The sequence below is a fragment of the Periophthalmus magnuspinnatus genome, chromosome 7 (assembly GCF_009829125.3).
Source record: "Periophthalmus magnuspinnatus isolate fPerMag1 chromosome 7, fPerMag1.2.pri, whole genome shotgun sequence".
Classification (NCBI taxonomy): domain Eukaryota; kingdom Metazoa; phylum Chordata; class Actinopteri; order Gobiiformes; family Gobiidae; genus Periophthalmus; species Periophthalmus magnuspinnatus.
Window position 1 is genome coordinate 34,780,046 of NC_047132.1, and position 19,807 is coordinate 34,799,852.

Sequence of the window (19,807 nt, forward strand, 5' to 3'; positions counted from 1 at the left end):
CAGTGACCACAAATGTCTTCCATGTCGGACACACACTTTTCCACATCATCATGTCACAGCATCAAATTTGCCAGAAAGTTTGTAAACAGGTTTGAGTATAGTAGCAAGTTTTTTGTCAAGCATTTATTCAGTGTTCTTGGCCACTCGGTTCACTATCACATCTTCACTTAAAGGCTCAATATATTCCACCTCGCACCCAGTAGCCTCCTGTCCAGCCTCCATATCAATATAATTCTCAGCGCCTGTCTCAGTGTCATCTTGGCTAGCGTGAGCAATGCTAGCATTAGTTGTCCAGGGACATGTTTGAGTTATTAGCTTCTACTATGGCAAATTACATGGCAAATTAGTTGTCTCCAAAATAGTTTGCACAAGCCTAGTGAGCAGGCGAAAAAAGTACATCTAGCCTGTAGAGTGACCCCCACTGTTACTGTAAATAGAAACATGATTAGGCTACGGCTGTTATACGGCAACTTTATCAACCATATCAAAACTAAAACAGGACTGAACCTAGACTAGCCCTGAAACGGAACCTGGACTAGACCAGGACTTGAACTGGTCCAAAACATGTCTTTATCAGCACTAAACTCAAACCAGGAGCTGTGTGAATACACCCTTAGTCTCTACAGATTGTTACTCTTTTAAAAGATGGCACATTTGATACATGGTTTTATTATTTTATTACTTAATACTTTTAGAAGTATTTAGTCATAGGTTTGCCGTTATAAGGGCCGATGATCACAGCACTTGCAGATGTCCTTAAACACTAAAGTAGCTGGACAGTGTTGGATGTGTGTTCTTCCATGAGCACAGTTGTAGAATGCTTCCGGAGCATCAGGTTTAGAGTACAGCCCATTGTTTTTGTTGGCACAGAAATTGTCCTCTCTGCCAGTGGGTGGAGCAAAGGTAGGTCTGACTGGAGGCCTGGCAGAGGGCAGAGTTGGAGCGGGGTTTGTTGTTCCTGTACCAGAAAAAGAGTGGTGTTTATTATCATTGGTATCATTGTTTATTAATTATTTGTTTAATCAATAATTTTCATGATTCTTGTCACATAACATCACAACATTCTATAGGCCAACAATTTTGAAATGAATACTTTAATACAAATGAGGGCAGTTAAAATGAATATTGTTGAAATGTAGTGAGTTATGGGTCTAGTTACAAATAGAAATGAATTGTAAACTTGACTTTTGAATATTTCTTACAAAAATACCATTTAAAATTTGCCCCTGCCTCGAGTATGACGTAATCATATTCAAGAATCTGAATAGTTTGAAGCTTCTAGCTCAAGTACACGAAAAAAATCAGACACAGAACCTTTAAATCCCTTAACAAACACGAATTTGATTATGTCACATAGAATAGCAATGCAAAGGAAAGGCAGGTTTATCTGTCTCAAAAGTCACAATAAAACAAAATGTGTTTGAAACAATGACATATGTCATCTTGAATGGCCCTACCTGATATTAAGAGAGAGCGAAGGATGCTGATGAGAGCATAGGCTCCCTGTCCACAGAACTGACCAGAGAAATCATCCAAATCTAAAGTCCACACAAAGGCCCCACCGAATGCCTTTTCTTTTAGATACTGAACCTGGATAAAGATAAAGTAAAAATAACTTTGAATATTTTACTGTTTATGAGCAGTGTATAACAGTATCTGTATATAATGTAAACTGAATAAAAACATACTTTAGTCTGAAAACTGTTTTTATTATCATATCCAACCCACTCATTTTGTTTAGTGGCATAAGGAACTTTCTGGTCCTGAATTATTTGAACTGTGGCTCCTTGTAGAAAAGGGCAGATCTGTAAAAAGGACAGAATCCATCTATTCAAAAGGTAATGTTATACAGTATATTCTGTTTAATATTATCCAGTGCATTCAGTATATTGTCTTTGTATAAATAAACATTGAAAACAATAAAACAAATCACCCCCTCGCATTTTAGAGGGTTTTTTTGTTTTTGTTTTTTTAAACAGCTGTTATAACAGAACAATGTGAAACCCCCTTCTGCAAAAATAAATAAATAATAGTAAAAACAATCAAATAAACAAATAGATACAATAACAACAATATAAATCATATAAAATGAAAAAAGAATTAGGGAATTACAAAATGACCTCATAATATGACCAAAATCCAGCCTCTCTTGTGTATTTGCCAGCTCTTGCAGGACCATTGGCTGGAGCTCCCACTTGGCTGGACTGAGACGTCAAATGAAAAGCTCGTCCATACGTGGCAAAGCCCATATTCAGCTTCTCAACAGGAGTGCCCTGGTCCCGCCAATACGTCATAGCAAAGTCCTGCACATTTGACATTTGAACCACAAAAGTCCTGAGAGATAGTCTTGAATAAACATGAATAAAACTGAAAAAAACTGATGACAAAACTGAAATCTTAGTTATAGACTTTATTCTGAAGGATATTTGATTAAAAGCTCTGCATACAAACAGAATGATTGCATTTTTCTTTTTATTTATTTTAATAAGGATGTTAAAAAAGCTCTCTATTTGCAGTGCATATCGACCAGTTTGATGGCAGCTTGTCTTTCTTACTGTATTGAAGTAGACATTATCTCCAGTGTCTTGGGAGCCTTTGTACAAAGGGCTGTGATGTCCAGTCACGGTCTCCCAGGTGCCATGAAAATCATAGGTCATCACATTTATAAAGTCCAGATATCTAAACATATGCAGAATAAATGGATTAACGCTCTGAAAGACAAAATCTTGTTTGAGTGGTCCAGAAAATTAAGGTGTGTGTGTGTAATCCCTGAGTAGTCCAGAGAATAGGTGTGCGTTCATACTTCCCTTGGTTTGGTCCTGGACTGGGCCCAGTTTAAGTCCTAATGTGGATTTGAGTCAGTTCTGCTCTAACTCTGGTTCAGTCAAGGTCTAGTCTAGTTTTAGTTCCAGGTTAGTCCCAAGCTTGATGTGTTGATTGTGTAAATATGAATGCACTCTACAAATATATACAGGTTTCAAAACCCTTGTTGTAATATTTCATTATATTACTTGTAATATTTTGTACTGTTCACATTACTTTGCGATTTCTGCTATTTCATAACCAGCATCAATAGTGGCTTTTGCAGCGGCCACAGCAGCGGACAGCAGCAACCGGGGCTGGCCTGTGGCTACTGCTTCAGCTTCAAAGGCCTCACGGAGTTCCTGTATAAAATTACAAATCAAATATATATAATATATATATATATATATATATATATATATATATATATATATATATATATATATATATATATATATATATATATATATATATATATTGACTTTGAGAAAGTGGTACCATTATTCAGCACTTCAAACTTTAAGACTTAAAATGAATAAGACATGAGCCAGTCTTTGATAAATAAGGTTCAACATTTGCAGATCATTAGTTTGGATATTTCAAAAACAGTCTCTCGGTGTTATATAGGGCCTAGCCCTCCGTTTGAAATCATTCTCCACTTCTCCTTACCTTACACAGCAGGGTGAACCTCTGCTTGTCTTCTGGAGGACTCCCTCTTGATCCAGGATATTCCCAGTCCAAATCTAGGCCGTCAAAGCCATTTTCCTTTAAAAACCCCATGGAGGACTGGATAAAGGTATTTCTAGAGGCTTCAGTTGAGACCATGGCCGTGAATCTGTGGACCATTTCATCTATATAGATTTAAAAAGGACTGCGCCAGGTCTAAATCACCACTGAGCTGAAGTGAAGTTGAGCTCAGTGGTTGTTTGACATCACTTCCTGGTGAGTGTATTCTGTTTGTGAGTTGTGTTGCTACCTCTTACTAAGTGTCTCTTCTGTTACTGTTTCTTTTCTAACTCCTTTACATACAATTGGCATCTAGTTACTCACTTAAAGCCCCGGAACCCTATCCGGCTCCCAACCGCTTAGTATTTTGTGGATTAAAAGCCCTTTTCACTAGCTTCAGCCTGAGCTAGCCTAGCCAACTAGAATCATGGCCTTCCACGGCTTTGTTCTGTCCTGTTCACATTGTCATATGTGGAGTCACTGATGACAGGGATAGTTGTGTGAAGTGTGGTGTACTGGCAGTTCTGGAGGTCAGGATTATTGAGTTAGAAAAGCAGATCCGTTGATTGGAGGCGCTGAAGCCTAGCTATAACCAGGTAGTAGCAGGGACTGCGGACCACATCAGTGCATCAAGATTGCTAGTGAGAATAGCCCCCCAGTGTGTCCCGTGCAGCTGGGACCAGACCAGGATTGATTTGTGACAGTTCGGAGGAAGCAAAGCGCTAAGCGCAAAAACGTAATGCATCATGAGCTCCCCATCTGTGATAGGTTTGCCCTCTCCTTAGCAATCATGTCCCTGCCAAATGGACACGTGAGACTTTAGTTATTGGACATTGTGACTGTTAGGTGTTATCCTGGGGTCAGAATGGGTGACTTTAGAAGGGAACCTTAGGCTTGTAAAGCAGAGTATAAATAGGTACTGCCAAATTGTGATCCATGCAGGTGGTAGCAACACCTGGCAGAAACAGTCCGAGGGGCTCAAATTGCAGGTAGGAGCTGTGTGTGAATTGGCTAAGTCTATGTCAGATACCGTGGTGTTTTCTGGTCCACTGGCCAACCACACCAATTCTGAAATGTTCAGCCTTTCTTCCGCCTTTAATTGCTGGTTGTCAAATTGGTGCCCTCAAAACAACTTAGTCTTCACGTGTTGTCCCTGTCCCACTCTCCTCTGGGGAGTACAACTGTTTCAGATACCTGGCCGCTGACCAACCAGTGATGACTGGACCCTAGATGCCCTCCTGTGCCCTGATCCTGTTGTGTGGACTCGGACCCTTTCTTCCCTTGCCTGGCTAGATGGCCCCCCGCCTGGGTGGGGTGCTTCCTGTCCTGCTGTGGGTGGGCCCCTCTCTGTCCTTTAGTTGAGTGGGCTCTGGGCCTATAGACTGAACTCTGTAAATGGATGTGCATTAGTCCTGGACACATCTGCAGCTGTCTGTCCATGGGAGTGAATGTCTCCTTCATTGTGATTCTCCTCAAGCTTTTTCTTTTTCCCACTTTTTTTTTTTTTTCTTGCCGAGAAAAGGGTCTAAGGACAGGGGATGTTCTGGGACAGTTTTCCATTTGCTTGTTTCCTGTTGATTCATTTGCTTGTTTGTTTCTTTTTCTTTTGTTGATTTTCTAACTTTCTGTTGGTTAAATTAATTCTCATGTTCAGACCTAAGAGGCGACTGCTGGTGTGATTTTAGGCTTTACAAAAATAAATTGAAAAACATTTTATACAAGCCTTACCAATGCAAGTTTGACTTTTCTTACCTTGGTGATCCAAAATTCCAACCTCCGACTGCCAATAACGTCTTAAGATTTGGATTCCTTTAAAAACATGAACTGTATTATTTTGCATATATTGTTTTTTCATGTGATTGTGAAACTGACCTCTGCTTTAGTCCACTGAATAATTTGTACATATCAAGGTCATTCCACTCCACAGTCACCAGTGCATTTCCTTCATTGATGGCAGCAAAGGCGTAGATCAAGTGGGTACATAGGTTTGGATCTACATTGGCTGGTACAAACCTGCCAGTCTCAGGCCTGTACTGGGACCAGTTTGTGTAATAACACACCAGTCTAGTGGCCAAGACTTGGAGAAAACAGAAGCTTAGTTGAAGGTGCTCTATGCAACTTTTCTGGTGGAGGGTCTACCACCTGCTTGAGATATTGTTGTTTTCCCTGTAATGTTACATAGTATGGCATTGAACTAATCTTTCCACATGGAGACAACTACTAAGCCAAGTTAGATGTCAGATCTGTGGAGAAGAGACCCCTCTCACAAAAAGAATGTGTATCATTCAGTATTTTTATCAGCAGTAAAAACACCTGCAGAGCAAGATAAATTTAATGGAGAAGAGCAGGTGTCAGATCGTCCAGAAAAGTTACATAGTGTCCCTTTAAAGTGATTTGAAATGATAATAATAACCACAGTAATTTTTTTAACTTTAGTTAGTATTATATATGTCAAGGTTTCATTAGCATTGCACAGTTTTTATGTGAGTGATGAGTCACCTCCTTGTGTCCATGAGGGTGTTGCCATGAATGTTCCATATTATGGCATTTAACTTATCTATTTTTCACTTGGCAGAACCTCCACCCTCGTCTGCATCAATAGAAGATAGCAGCTTGAAGTAAATTTACCAAAACCAGTAAGAAATATCTTAAAACACATAAACTGGACTAAAACCTCCAAAGCTATTCTGAATTTTTACATATTTATTTAATGCATTTTTATTTCTGATGACATGTAGCTTTAAACTCACCCAAATGGTTGCAAACGATAAAGAGAACTGTAAAATATAAGGCTGTGTCTTAGCAACAATAAAACACAGAATGGTAAAACGACATGGGTCTACTCACATACCTGCGAGTGTAAGAAGTTTCCTCATTGTGCTTGTCCCTGTGTGTAGTTTTCCACAGACAAATGCCACTTGTAAACATGCTTAGCTAATAAATAACTAGAAGCTAATGTAAACAGGACATTAGACTGTTGCCTATTCGAAAACAGCCCAAAAAACACTTCACCCACAGTAATCTGGTTCTTTGTCGATTTATTGACATTTTGCAGTGACATCATACAGACACACATGCAGCATGTGTGTCTATGGAAGAATGTTCAGCAGTTACCATGGTGACACAATGCACACAGCCTGATATGTTTTTTTGTTCCTGTTAATGTGAGTTGAGTGTCACTAACTGTTGGCTAATCGTAGCTAGCTTGTGACTTGAATTCTAAACTGACTTAAGAGGGACTTTTAACAGCACAAAATCAGCTCACCTGTTGTTAGTTTCATTTAAGTCAGTTCTTTAAAGTCAGATTGTGTTAAAACAAAGCCCAGATTAAAATACAACTGGAGAAACTGGGCTTCAGACAGTGCAGTGCCTACATTTAGTGACCCCCAACCCCCAAACAGATGTTCAGTGTTTAATTACTTTTACTCACAACATTTGCACCTGTCACTGAAAACCAGACTGGCAGGGCATCTGTGCAGATACGTCAGCCCGTTTGAACACTGATAGAAAGTATGTTTGTTTGCATACAGTCCATTTTCCTTTGCAGCGCAGAAATCTGTCCCGGATCCAGGAGCCGTTGTTGTCATGGTGGCAACAGGAGTGGACTCAGGAGTGGACTCAGGAGTGGACTCAGGAGTGGACTCAGGAGTGGACTCAGGAGTGGGGTCGGGAGTGGACTCAGGAGTGGGGTCGGGAGTAGTGGTCTCATCAGGGTGAGTAGGGGAGAGGGTAGGCTGAGGAGTTGGATTGGTGACATCTGTAAATAGAAAGAGTTTGTTTCTTGTGGGAGAATTTGTAAAAAAAAAAAAATTTAAAGCCACAAGCGGCATCGAACGGCCCTCGTGGGCCGTGCTTCGCACTCGGCCGACCTGGCACTCCCTGTGGGTGGCGCTGACGCGCCACTTGTCCCTTTTTTATTGCGGCTTTGGGCTGCACTTGTCACCAAACAAGTCAAAACACATTGGAAGTGCTGATGCACAAAATGCAAAAACATGGGTTTTCCAGGCATCGCCATGGCAACACCATGCAAAATACAAACTTGGCCCCCTGGACTTTTTTGTCGGGGTCGACCTGAAGAATCACTGTGCCAAATTTCACATTCCTCAATGAAGCGAATAAGTCGTTATAAGACTTTGAAATGTACAAAAATTTGGAAATTTTCCCATTATGATAACATGGGCGCTTTCGCGCATTGCCATGGCAACCCAGTGAAAAATATGACTTGGGTGTGATTGACTTTTTTGATCAGGATGACATGAGGAGTCATCGTGCCAAATTTCACATTATTCCATGAAACTAATATTTTTCTCATGAATGGGAAAAATTGAGAGGTTTCCCATTAGGATAACATCGGCAGTTTGGCGCATCGCCATGGCAACACGGTGCAAAAGACGACATAGGTCTGATTGGCTTTATTGATTGGGATGACCCAATGGAATTTTGTGTCAAATTTGGTAACATTTGGGAAAACTAAATTTTCAGCCTTCCATACAAATATATTAGATGTTCTGTAGGGGGCGCTATCGCGCCAATTTAGTTTCTATCATAATGAGTAGCTTTAGGCCTGAAAGTTTTACAACTGATTCGAATTTGAGCAAAATCGGACTTTGCATGCGCAAACGGGAGCAAATTTTGACTTTTGAAAATTGCAAAAATTCGGATGGAATTTTGCGGCTTCGCCGCACGGAAACCGTAATAGGGATCATCATAAATTGGATAACTTTTGATGCCCCACTTGTCTAGATGATGTACAGTGATTTTCAGCCCTGCAGGTGAAGCGCCTTCAGAGGAGTTGACGAAAATGCGAGGTCAGCGAAAACGCTGACTCAGCATTTTGGACTTTTCAATCCAAGATGGCCGACTTCCGGTGCGTCAGGGGGCGTGGCCATAATAATCTTTTTTGTTTGGCATCACTTGAAGAATGCGTGTACCAAATTCCGTGGCTCTACGCCAAAGTTGACGTCGAGACGTCTCCCATTGACGCAATGTATTTTGACTTTTGCAGGGGGCGCTGTCGCGCCATTTTTTTATGCCCAATGATGCACCACATAAAAAAATAAATTTTTCGGCAGACCTGAATTTTGGGCAAAATTTGGTGAGTTTTTGAATATGTTCAGGGGGTCAAATTACTGCTCAAAGAGCAGAAGAATAAAAAAAAAAAAAAAAATTAAAGCCGCAAGCGGCATCGAACGGCCCTCGCGGGCCGCGCTTCGCACTCGGCCGACCTGGCACTCCCTGTGGGTGGCGCTAACGCGCCACTTGTCCCTTTTTTTATTGCGGCTTTGGGCTGCACTTGTCACCAAACAAGTCAAAACACATGGGAAGTGCTGATGCACAAAATGCAAAAACATGGGTTTTCCAGGCATCGCCATGGCAACACCGTGCAAAATACAAACTTGGCCCATTGGACTTTTTTGTCGGGGACGACCTGAAGAATCACTGTGCAAAATTTTATGTCCGTCGTTGACGGTAATAAGTCGTTATAAGACTTTGAAATGCATGAAATTTTGGAAATTTTCCCATTAGGATAACATGGGCGCTTTCGCGCATCACCATGGCAACCCAGTGAAAAATATGACATGGGTCTGATTGACTTTTTTAATCAGGATGACATGAAGAGTCACGGTGCCAAATTTCACATTATTCCATGAAACTAATATTTTTCCCATGAAAGGGAAAAATTGTGAGGTTTCCCATTAGGATAACATTGGCAGTTTGGCGCATCGCCATGGCAACACGGTGCAAAAGACGACATAGGTCTGATTGGCTTTATTGATTGGGATGACCCAATGGAATTTTGTGTCAAATTTGGTAACATTTGGGAAAACTAAATTTTCGGTCCTCCATACAAATGTATTAGATGTTCTGTAGGGGGCGCTATCGCGCCAATTTAGTTTCTGTCATAATGAGTAGCTTTAGGCCCATAAGTTTTACAACTGATTTGAATTTGAGCCAAATCGGACTTTGCATGCGCAAACGGGAGCAAATTTTGACTTTTGAAAATTGCAAAAATTCCGATGGAATTTTGCGGCTTCGCCGCACGGAAACCGTGATAGGGATCATCATAAATTGGATAACTTTTGATGCCCCACTTGTCTAGATGATGTACAGTGAATTTCAGCCCTGCAGGTGAAGCGCCTTCAGAGGAGTTGACGAAAATGCGAGGTCAGCGAAAACGCTGAGTCGGCATTTTGGAATTTTCAATCCAAGATGGCCGACTTCCGGTGTGTCAGAGGGCGTGGCCATAATAATATTTTTTGTTTGGCATCACTTGAAGAATGCGTGTACCGAATTTCGTGGCTCTATGGCAAAGTTGACGTCGGGACGTCTCCCATTGACGCAATGTATTTTGACTTTTGCAGGGGGCGCTGTCGCGCCATTTTTTTATGCCCAATGATGCACCACATAAAAAAATAATTTTTTCGCCAGACCTGAATTTTGGGCAAAATTTGGTGAGTTTTTGAAAATGTTCAGGGGGTCAAATTACTGCTCAAAGAGCAGAAGAATAAAAAAAAAAAAAAATAATAATATTTTTAGCAAAAACAATATATCCGAAAACATTACAATGGCATATTATACGTTTTTTGAAAGCTCTCAACTTTCCCCACGTCACCGTGGGGTCAATGGCGAATGACGAGCGCTAACGCGCTCGTCATTCGCCATGACGTCGGGGTCCGCCATTGACCTCCCATTGACTTCCATTCATTTTAGCAGTTATAAGTATGGCCCATGCCTGCGGCATGGGGGCTTGGATAGGGCTCGATGCCAGGAGTGTGTTTGGGAATATGAGCGCTTCGCGCTGCGTCAGCGTCAACATTGAGTCAATGGGCTTCGCCCATTGACTCAATGTTGACGCTGACATGCTAGCAAGAACAAATATGCATGTCCCATGCCTACGGCATGGGTTGCTAGGACACAGGAGTCTGTGCAAGGTCGCGGTGCTGCCACGAAGTTGCGCGCTTCGCGCGCAACTTCGTGAAGACAGTTTGCAACGATGAGTGCTTCGCACTCATCGTTGCGGAAGCAATAGGCCCTACGCCCTGTAGGGGCTCGGGCCTAATAATAATAATAAAAATAATTAAAGCCGCAAGCGGCATCGAACGGCCCTCGCGGGCCGTGCTTCGCACTCGGCCGACCCGGCACTCCCTGTGGGTGGCGCTAACACGCCACTTGTCCCTTTTTTATTGCGGCTTTGGGCTGCACTTGTCACCAAACAAGTCAAAACACATGGGAAGTGCTGATGCACAAAATGCAAAAACATGGGTTTTGCAGGCATCGCCATGGCAACACCGTGCAAAATACAAACTTGGCCCGTTGGACTTTTTTGTCGGGGACGACCTGAAGAATCACTGTGCAAAATTTTATGTCCGTTGTTGACGGTAATAAGTCGTTATAAGACTTTGAAATGTACGAAAATTTGGAAATTTTCCCATTAGGATAACATGGGCGCTTTCGCGCATCGCCATGGCAACCCAGTGAAAAATATGACAAGGGTCTGATTGACTTTTTTGATCAGGATGACATGAGGAGTCATGGTGCCAAATTTCACATTATTCCATGAAACTAATATTTTTCCCATGAATGGGAAAAATTGGGAGGTTTCCCATTAGGATAACATTGGCAGTTTGACGCATCGCCATGGCAACACGGTGCAAAAGACGACATAGGTCTGATTGGCTTTATTGATTGGGATGACCCAATGGAATTTTGTGTCAAATTTGGTAACATTTGGGAAAACTAAATTTTTGGCCTTCCATACAAATTTATTAAATGTTCTGTAGGGGGCGCTATCGCGCCAATTTATTTTTTGTCACAATGAGTAGCTTTAGGCCGGAAAGCTTTACAACTGATTCGAATTTGAGCCAAATCAGACTTTGCATGCGCAAACGGGAGCAAATTTTGAAATTTGAAAATTGCAAAAATTCCGATGGAATTTTGCGGCTTCGCCGCACGGAAACCGTAAAAGGGATCATCATGAATTGGATAACTTTTGATGCCCCACTTGTCTAGATGATGTACAGTGATTTTCAGCCCAGCTGGTGAAGCGCCTTCAGAGGAGTTGACGAAAATGCGAGGTCAGCGAAAACGCTGACTCGGCATTTTGGAATTTTCAATCCAAGATGGCCGACTTCCGGTGCGTCCGAGGGCGTGGCCATAATAATCTTTTTTGTTTGGCATCACTTGAAGAATGCGTGTACCAAATTTCGTGGCTCTACGCCAAAGTTGACGTCGGGACGTCTCCCATTGACGCAATGTATTTTGACTTTTGCAGGGGGCGCTGTCGCGCCATTTTTTTATGCCCAATGATGCACCACATAAAAAAATAAATTTTTCGGCAGACCTGAATTTTGGGCAAAATTTGGTGAGTTTTTGAAAATGTTCAGGGGGTCAAATTACTGCTCAAAGAGCAGAACAGGAAGAAATAAAAATAATTAAAGCCGCAAGCGGCATCGAACGGCCCTCGCGGGCCGTGCTTCGCACTAGGCCGGCCCCGCACTCCCTGTGGGCGGCGCTGACGCGCCACTTGTCCCTTTTTTATTGCAGCTTTGGGCTGCACTTGTCACCAAACAAGTCAAAACACATTGGAAGTGCATGATGCACAAAATGGCAAAATTTGGTTTTTCCAGGCATCGCCATGGCAACACCGTGCAAAATACAAAATTGGCCCCCTGGACTTTTTTGACGGGGACGACCTGAAGAATCACTGTGCCAAATTTTATGTTCGTCGTTGACGAAAATAAGTCGTTATAAGACTTTGAAATGTACGAAAATTTGGAAATTTTCCCATTAGGATAACATGGGCGCTTTCGCGCATCACCATGGCAACCCAGTGAAAAATATGACTTGGGTCTGATTGACTTTTTTGATCAGGATGGCATGAAGAGTCATGGTGCCAAATTTCACATTATTCCATGAAACTAATATTTTTCCCATGAATGGGAAAAATTTGGAGATTTCCCATTAGGATAACATTGGCAATTTGGCGCATCGCCATGGCAACACGGAGCAATAAAACACATAGGTCTGATTGACTTTATTGATTGTGATGACCCAATGGAATTTTGTGTCAAATTTGGTAACATTTGGAAAAACTAAATTTTCGGCCTTCCATACAAATTTATTAGATGTTCCGTAGGGGGCGCTATCGCGCCAATTTAGTTTCTATCACAATGAGTAGCTTTAGGCCCAAAAGGTTTACAACTGATTCGAATTTGAGCCAAATCGGACTTTGCATGCGCAAACGGGAGCAAATTTTGAAATTTGAAAATTGCAAAAATTCCGATGGAATTTTGCGGCTTCGCCGCACGGAAGCCGTGATAGGCATCATCATGAATTGGATAACTTTTGATGCCCCACTTGTCTAGATGATGTACAGTAAATTTCAGCCCTGCAGGTGAAGCGCCTTCAGAGGAGTTGACGAAAATGCGAGGTCAGCGAAAACGCTGACTCGGCATTTTGGAATTTTCAATCCAAGATGGCCGACTTCCGGTGCGTCAGAGGGCGTGGCCATAATAATCTTTTTTGTTTGGCATCACTTGATGAATGCATGTACCGAATTTGGTGGCTGTGTGAAAAAGTTGATGTTGACATCTCCCATTGACGTCAAAAATTTGACTTTTGCAGGGGGCGCTGTCGCGCCATTTTTTTATGCCCAATGACGCACCACATAAAAAAATAAATTTTTCACCAGACCTGAATAATGGGCAAAATTTGGTGAGTTTTTGAAAATGTTCAGGGGGTCAAATTACTGCTCAAAGAGCAGAAGAAGAAATAAAAATAATAATAATAATAATAAAAATTAAAGCCGCAAGCGGCATCGAACGGCCCTCGCGGGCCGCGCTTCGCACTCGGCCGACCTGGCACTCCCTGTGGGTGGCGCTAACGCGCCACTTGTCCCTTTTTTTATTGCGGCTTTGGGCTGCACTTGTCACCAAACAAGTCAAAACACATGGGAAGTGCTGATGCACAAAATGCAAAAACATGGGTTTTCCAGGCATCGCCATGGCAACACCGTGCAAAATACAAACTTGGCCCATTGGACTTTTTTGTCGGGGACGACCTGAAGAATCACTGTGCAAAATTTTATGTCCGTCGTTGACGGTAATAAGTCGTTATAAGACTTTGAAATGCATGAAATTTTGGAAATTTTCCCATTAGGATAACATGGGCGCTTTCGCGCATCACCATGGCAACCCAGTGAAAAATATGACATGGGTCTGATTGACTTTTTTAATCAGGATGACATGAAGAGTCACGGTGCCAAATTTCACATTATTCCATGAAACTAATATTTTTCCCATGAAATGGGAAAAATTGTGAGGTTTCCCATTAGGATAACATTGGCAGTTTGGCGCATCGCCATGGCAACACGGTGCAAAAGACGACATAGGTCTGATTGGCTTTATTGATTGGGATGACCCAATGGAATTTTGTGTCAAATTTGGTAACATTTGGGAAAACTAAATTTTCGGTCCTCCATACAAATGTATTAGATGTTCTGTAGGGGGCGCTATCGCGCCAATTTAGTTTCTGTCATAATGAGTAGCTTTAGGCCCATAAGTTTTACAACTGATTTGAATTTGAGCCAAATCGGACTTTGCATGCGCAAACGGGAGCAAATTTTGACTTTTGAAAATTGCAAAAATTCCGATGGAATTTTGCGGCTTCGCCGCACGGAAACCGTGATAGGGATCATCATAAATTGGATAACTTTTGATGCCCCACTTGTCTAGATGATGTACAGTGAATTTCAGCCCTGCAGGTGAAGCGCCTTCAGAGGAGTTGACGAAAATGCGAGGTCAGCGAAAACGCTGAGTCGGCATTTTGGAATTTTCAATCCAAGATGGCCGACTTCCGGTGTGTCAGAGGGCGTGGCCATAATAATATTTTTTGTTTGGCATCACTTGAAGAATGCGTGTACCGAATTTCGTGGCTCTATGGCAAAGTTGACGTCGGGACGTCTCCCATTGACGCAATGTATTTTGACTTTTGCAGGGGGCGCTGTCGCGCCATTTTTTTATGCCCAATGATGCACCACATAAAAAAATAATTTTTTCGCCAGACCTGAATTTTGGGCAAAATTTGGTGAGTTTTTGAAAATGTTCAGGGGGTCAAATTACTGCTCAAAGAGCAGAAGAATAAAAAAAAAAAAAATAATAATATTTTTAGCAAAAACAATATATCCGAAAACATTACAATGGCATATTATACGTTTTTTGAAAGCTCTCAACTTTCCCCACGTCACCGTGGGGTCAATGGCGAATGACGAGCGCTAACGCGCTCGTCATTCGCCATGACGTCGGGGTCCGCCATTGACCTCCCATTGACTTCCATTCATTTTAGCAGTTATAAGTATGGCCCATGCCTGCGGCATGGGGGCTTGGATAGGGCTCGATGCCAGGAGTGTGTTTGGGAATATGAGCGCTTCGCGCTGCGTCAGCGTCAACATTGAGTCAATGGGCTTCGCCCATTGACTCAATGTTGACGCTGACATGCTAGCAAGAACAAATATGCATGTCCCATGCCTACGGCATGGGTTGCTAGGACACAGGAGTCTGTGCAAGGTCGCGGTGCTGCCACGAAGTTGCGCGCTTCGCGCGCAACTTCGTGAAGACAGTTTGCAACGATGAGTGCTTCGCACTCATCGTTGCGGAAGCAATAGGCCCTACGCCCTGTAGGGGCTCGGGCCTAATAATAATAATAAAAATAATTAAAGCCGCAAGCGGCATCGAACGGCCCTCGCGGGCCGTGCTTCGCACTCGGCCGACCCGGCACTCCCTGTGGGTGGCGCTAACACGCCACTTGTCCCTTTTTTATTGCGGCTTTGGGCTGCACTTGTCACCAAACAAGTCAAAACACATGGGAAGTGCTGATGCACAAAATGCAAAAACATGGGTTTTGCAGGCATCGCCATGGCAACACCGTGCAAAATACAAACTTGGCCCGTTGGACTTTTTTGTCGGGGACGACCTGAAGAATCACTGTGCAAAATTTTATGTCCGTTGTTGACGGTAATAAGTCGTTATAAGACTTTGAAATGTACGAAAATTTGGAAATTTTCCCATTAGGATAACATGGGCGCTTTCGCGCATCGCCATGGCAACCCAGTGAAAAATATGACAAGGGTCTGATTGACTTTTTTGATCAGGATGACATGAGGAGTCATGGTGCCAAATTTCACATTATTCCATGAAACTAATATTTTTCCCATGAATGGGAAAAATTGGGAGGTTTCCCATTAGGATAACATTGGCAGTTTGACGCATCGCCATGGCAACACGGTGCAAAAGACGACATAGGTCTGATTGGCTTTATTGATTGGGATGACCCAATGGAATTTTGTGTCAAATTTGGTAACATTTGGGAAAACTAAATTTTTGGCCTTCCATACAAATTTATTAAATGTTCTGTAGGGGGCGCTATCGCGCCAATTTATTTTTTGTCACAATGAGTAGCTTTAGGCCGGAAAGCTTTACAACTGATTCGAATTTGAGCCAAATCAGACTTTGCATGCGCAAACGGGAGCAAATTTTGAAATTTGAAAATTGCAAAAATTCCGATGGAATTTTGCGGCTTCGCCGCACGGAAACCGTAAAAGGGATCATCATGAATTGGATAACTTTTGATGCCCCACTTGTCTAGATGATGTACAGTGATTTTCAGCCCAGCTGGTGAAGCGCCTTCAGAGGAGTTGACGAAAATGCGAGGTCAGCGAAAACGCTGACTCGGCATTTTGGAATTTTCAATCCAAGATGGCCGACTTCCGGTGCGTCCGAGGGCGTGGCCATAATAATCTTTTTTGTTTGGCATCACTTGAAGAATGCGTGTACCAAATTTCGTGGCTCTACGCCAAAGTTGACGTCGGGACGTCTCCCATTGACGCAATGTATTTTGACTTTTGCAGGGGGCGCTGTCGCGCCATTTTTTTATGCCCAATGATGCACCACATAAAAAAATAAATTTTTCGGCAGACCTGAATTTTGGGCAAAATTTGGTGAGTTTTTGAAAATGTTCAGGGGGTCAAATTACTGCTCAAAGAGCAGAACAGGAAGAAATAAAAATAATTAAAGCCGCAAGCGGCATCGAACGGCCCTCGCGGGCCGTGCTTCGCACTAGGCCGGCCCCGCACTCCCTGTGGGCGGCGCTGACGCGCCACTTGTCCCTTTTTTATTGCAGCTTTGGGCTGCACTTGTCACCAAACAAGTCAAAACACATTGGAAGTGCAGATGCACAAAATGGCAAAATTTGGTTTTTCCAGGCATCGCCATGGCAACACCGTGCAAAATACAAAATTGGCCCCCTGGACTTTTTTGACGGGGACGACCTGAAGAATCACTGTGCCAAATTTTATGTTCGTCGTTGACGAAAATAAGTCGTTATAAGACTTTGAAATGTACGAAAATTTGGAAATTTTCCCATTAGGATAACATGGGCGCTTTCGCGCATCACCATGGCAACCCAGTGAAAAATATGACTTGGGTCTGATTGACTTTTTTGATCAGGATGGCATGAAGAGTCATGGTGCCAAATTTCACATTATTCCATGAAACTAATATTTTTCCCATGAATGGGAAAAATTTGGAGATTTCCCATTAGGATAACATTGGCAATTTGGCGCATCGCCATGGCAACACGGAGCAATAAAACACATAGGTCTGATTGACTTTATTGATTGTGATGACCCAATGGAATTTTGTGTCAAATTTGGTAACATTTGGAAAAACTAAATTTTCGGCCTTCCATACAAATTTATTAGATGTTCCGTAGGGGGCGCTATCGCGCCAATTTAGTTTCTATCACAATGAGTAGCTTTAGGCCCAAAAGGTTTACAACTGATTCGAATTTGAGCCAAATCGGACTTTGCATGCGCAAACGGGAGCAAATTTTGAAATTTGAAAATTGCAAAAATTCCGATGGAATTTTGCGGCTTCGCCGCACGGAAGCCGTGATAGGCATCATCATGAATTGGATAACTTTTGATGCCCCACTTGTCTAGATGATGTACAGTAAATTTCAGCCCTGCAGGTGAAGCGCCTTCAGAGGAGTTGACGAAAATGCGAGGTCAGCGAAAACGCTGACTCGGCATTTTGGAATTTTCAATCCAAGATGGCCGACTTCCGGTGCGTCAGAGGGCGTGGCCATAATAATCTTTTTTGTTTGGCATCACTTGATGAATGCATGTACCGAATTTGGTGGCTGTGTGAAAAAGTTGATGTTGACATCTCCCATTGACGTCAAAAATTTGACTTTTGCAGGGGGCGCTGTCGCGCCATTTTTTTATGCCCAATGACGCACCACATAAAAAAATAAATTTTTCACCAGACCTGAATAATGGGCAAAATTTGGTGAGTTTTTGAAAATGTTCAGGGGGTCAAATTACTGCTCAAAGAGCAGAAGAAGAAATAAAAATAATAATAATAATAATAAAAATAATAATATTTTTAGCAAAAACAATATATCCGAAAACATTAGAATGACATATTATACGTTTTTTGAAAGCTCTGGACCTTCCCCACGTCGCCGTGGGGTCATTGGCGAATGACGGGCGCTGACGCGCCCGTCATTCGCCATGACGTCGGGCTCCGCCATTGACCTCCCATTGACTTCCATTCATTTTAGCAGTTATAAGTATGGCCCATGCCTGCGGCATGGGGGCTTGGATAGGGCTCGATGCCAGGAGTGTGTTTGGGGACATGAGCGCTTCGCGCTGCGTCAGCGTCAACATTGAGTCAATGGGCTTCGCCCATTGACTCAATGTTGACGCTGACATGCTAGCAAGAACAAATATGCATGTCCCATGCCTACGGCATGGGTTGCTAGGACACAGGAGTCTGTGCAAGGTCGCGGTGCTGCCACGAAGTTGCGCGCTTCGCGCGCAACTTCGTGAAGACAGTCTGCAACGATGAGTGCTTCGCACTCATCGTTGCGGAAGCAATAGGCCCTACGCCCTGTAGGGGCTCGGGCCTAAAAATAAAAAAAAAAATAATAATATTTTTAGCAAAAACAATATATCCGATAACATTAGAAACACATATTATACGTTTTTTGAAAGCTCTGGACCTTCCCCACATCACCGTGGGGACAATGGCGAATGACGAGCGCTAACGCGCTCGTCATTCGCCATGACGTCGGGGTCCGCCATTGACCTCCCATTGACTTCCATTCATTTTAGCAGTTATAAGTATGGCCCATGCCTGCGGCATGGGGGCTTGGATAGGGCTCGATGCCAGGAGTGTGTTTGGGGACATGAGCGCTTCGCGCTGCGTCAGCGTCAACATTGAGTCAATGGGCGAAGCCCATTGACTCAATGTTGACGCTGACATGCTAGCAAGAACAAATATGCATGTCCCATGCCTACGGCATGGGTTGCTAGGACACAGGAGTCTGTGCAAGGTCGCGGTGCTGCCACGAAGTTGCGCGCTTCGCGCGCAACTTCGTGAAGACAGTCTGCAACGGAAGCAATAGGCCCTACGCCCTGTAGGGGCTCGGGCCTAATAATAATATTTTTAGCAAAAACAATATATCCGATAACATTACAATGGCATATTATATGTTTTTTGAAAGCTCTCAACTTTCCCCACGTCACCGTGGGGTCAATGGCGAATGACGAGCGCTAACGCGCTCGTCATTCGCCATGGCGTCGGGGTCCGCCATTGACCTCCCATTGACTTCCATTCATTTTAGCAGTAACAAGTATGGCCCATGCCTGCGGCATGGGGGCTTGGATAGGGCTCGATGCCAGGAGTGTGTTTGGGGACATGAGCGCTTCGCGCTGCGTCAGCGTCAACATTGAGTCAATGGGCGAAGCCCATTGACTCAATGTTGACGCTGACATGCTAGCAAGAACAAATATGCATGTCCCATGCCTACGGCATGGGTTGCTAGGACACAGGAGTCTGTGCAAGGTCGCGGTGCTGCCACGAAGTTGCGCGCTTCGTGAAGACAGTCTGCAACGATGAGTGCTTCGCACTCATCGTTGCGGAAGCAATAGGCCCTACGCCCTGTAGGGGCTCGGGCCTAATAATAAAAATAATAATATTTTTAGCAAAAACAATATATCCGATAACATTAGAAACACATATTATACATTTTTTGAAAGCTCTGGACCTTCCCCACGTCACCGTGGGGTCAATGGCGAATGACGACGATGTTGACGCTGACATGCTAGCAAGAACAAATATGCATGTCCCATGCCTACGGCATGGGTTGCTAGGACACAGGAGTCTGTGCAGGGGGCGATGGGGGACGACTCCTCCTATTGACTCGTGTTCGCGCTGCG

General features: G+C 43.1%; 1 protein-coding gene across 1 annotated transcript in view; it reads right to left on the reverse strand.

The window, feature by feature from the left end:
- Positions 1 to 659: 659 nt before the first annotated feature.
- Positions 660 to 19,807, reverse strand: part of LOC117373452 (uncharacterized) — a 26,315-nt gene continuing 7,167 nt past the window's right edge. The window contains exons 12-21 of the mRNA XM_033969482.2: positions 6,955 to 7,285; positions 5,401 to 5,622; positions 5,281 to 5,337; positions 3,472 to 3,637; positions 3,040 to 3,164; positions 2,556 to 2,679; positions 2,121 to 2,303; positions 1,689 to 1,805; positions 1,458 to 1,590; positions 660 to 958 (exon numbers count right to left, since the gene is read on the reverse strand). Of these exons, the coding sequence (XP_033825373.2) occupies positions 720 to 958; positions 1,458 to 1,590; positions 1,689 to 1,805; positions 2,121 to 2,303; positions 2,556 to 2,679; positions 3,040 to 3,164; positions 3,472 to 3,637; positions 5,281 to 5,337; positions 5,401 to 5,622; positions 6,955 to 7,285 (1,697 nt within the window). The 3' untranslated portion in view covers positions 660 to 719. The remainder of the gene's footprint in view (positions 959 to 1,457; positions 1,591 to 1,688; positions 1,806 to 2,120; positions 2,304 to 2,555; positions 2,680 to 3,039; positions 3,165 to 3,471; positions 3,638 to 5,280; positions 5,338 to 5,400; positions 5,623 to 6,954; positions 7,286 to 19,807) is intronic.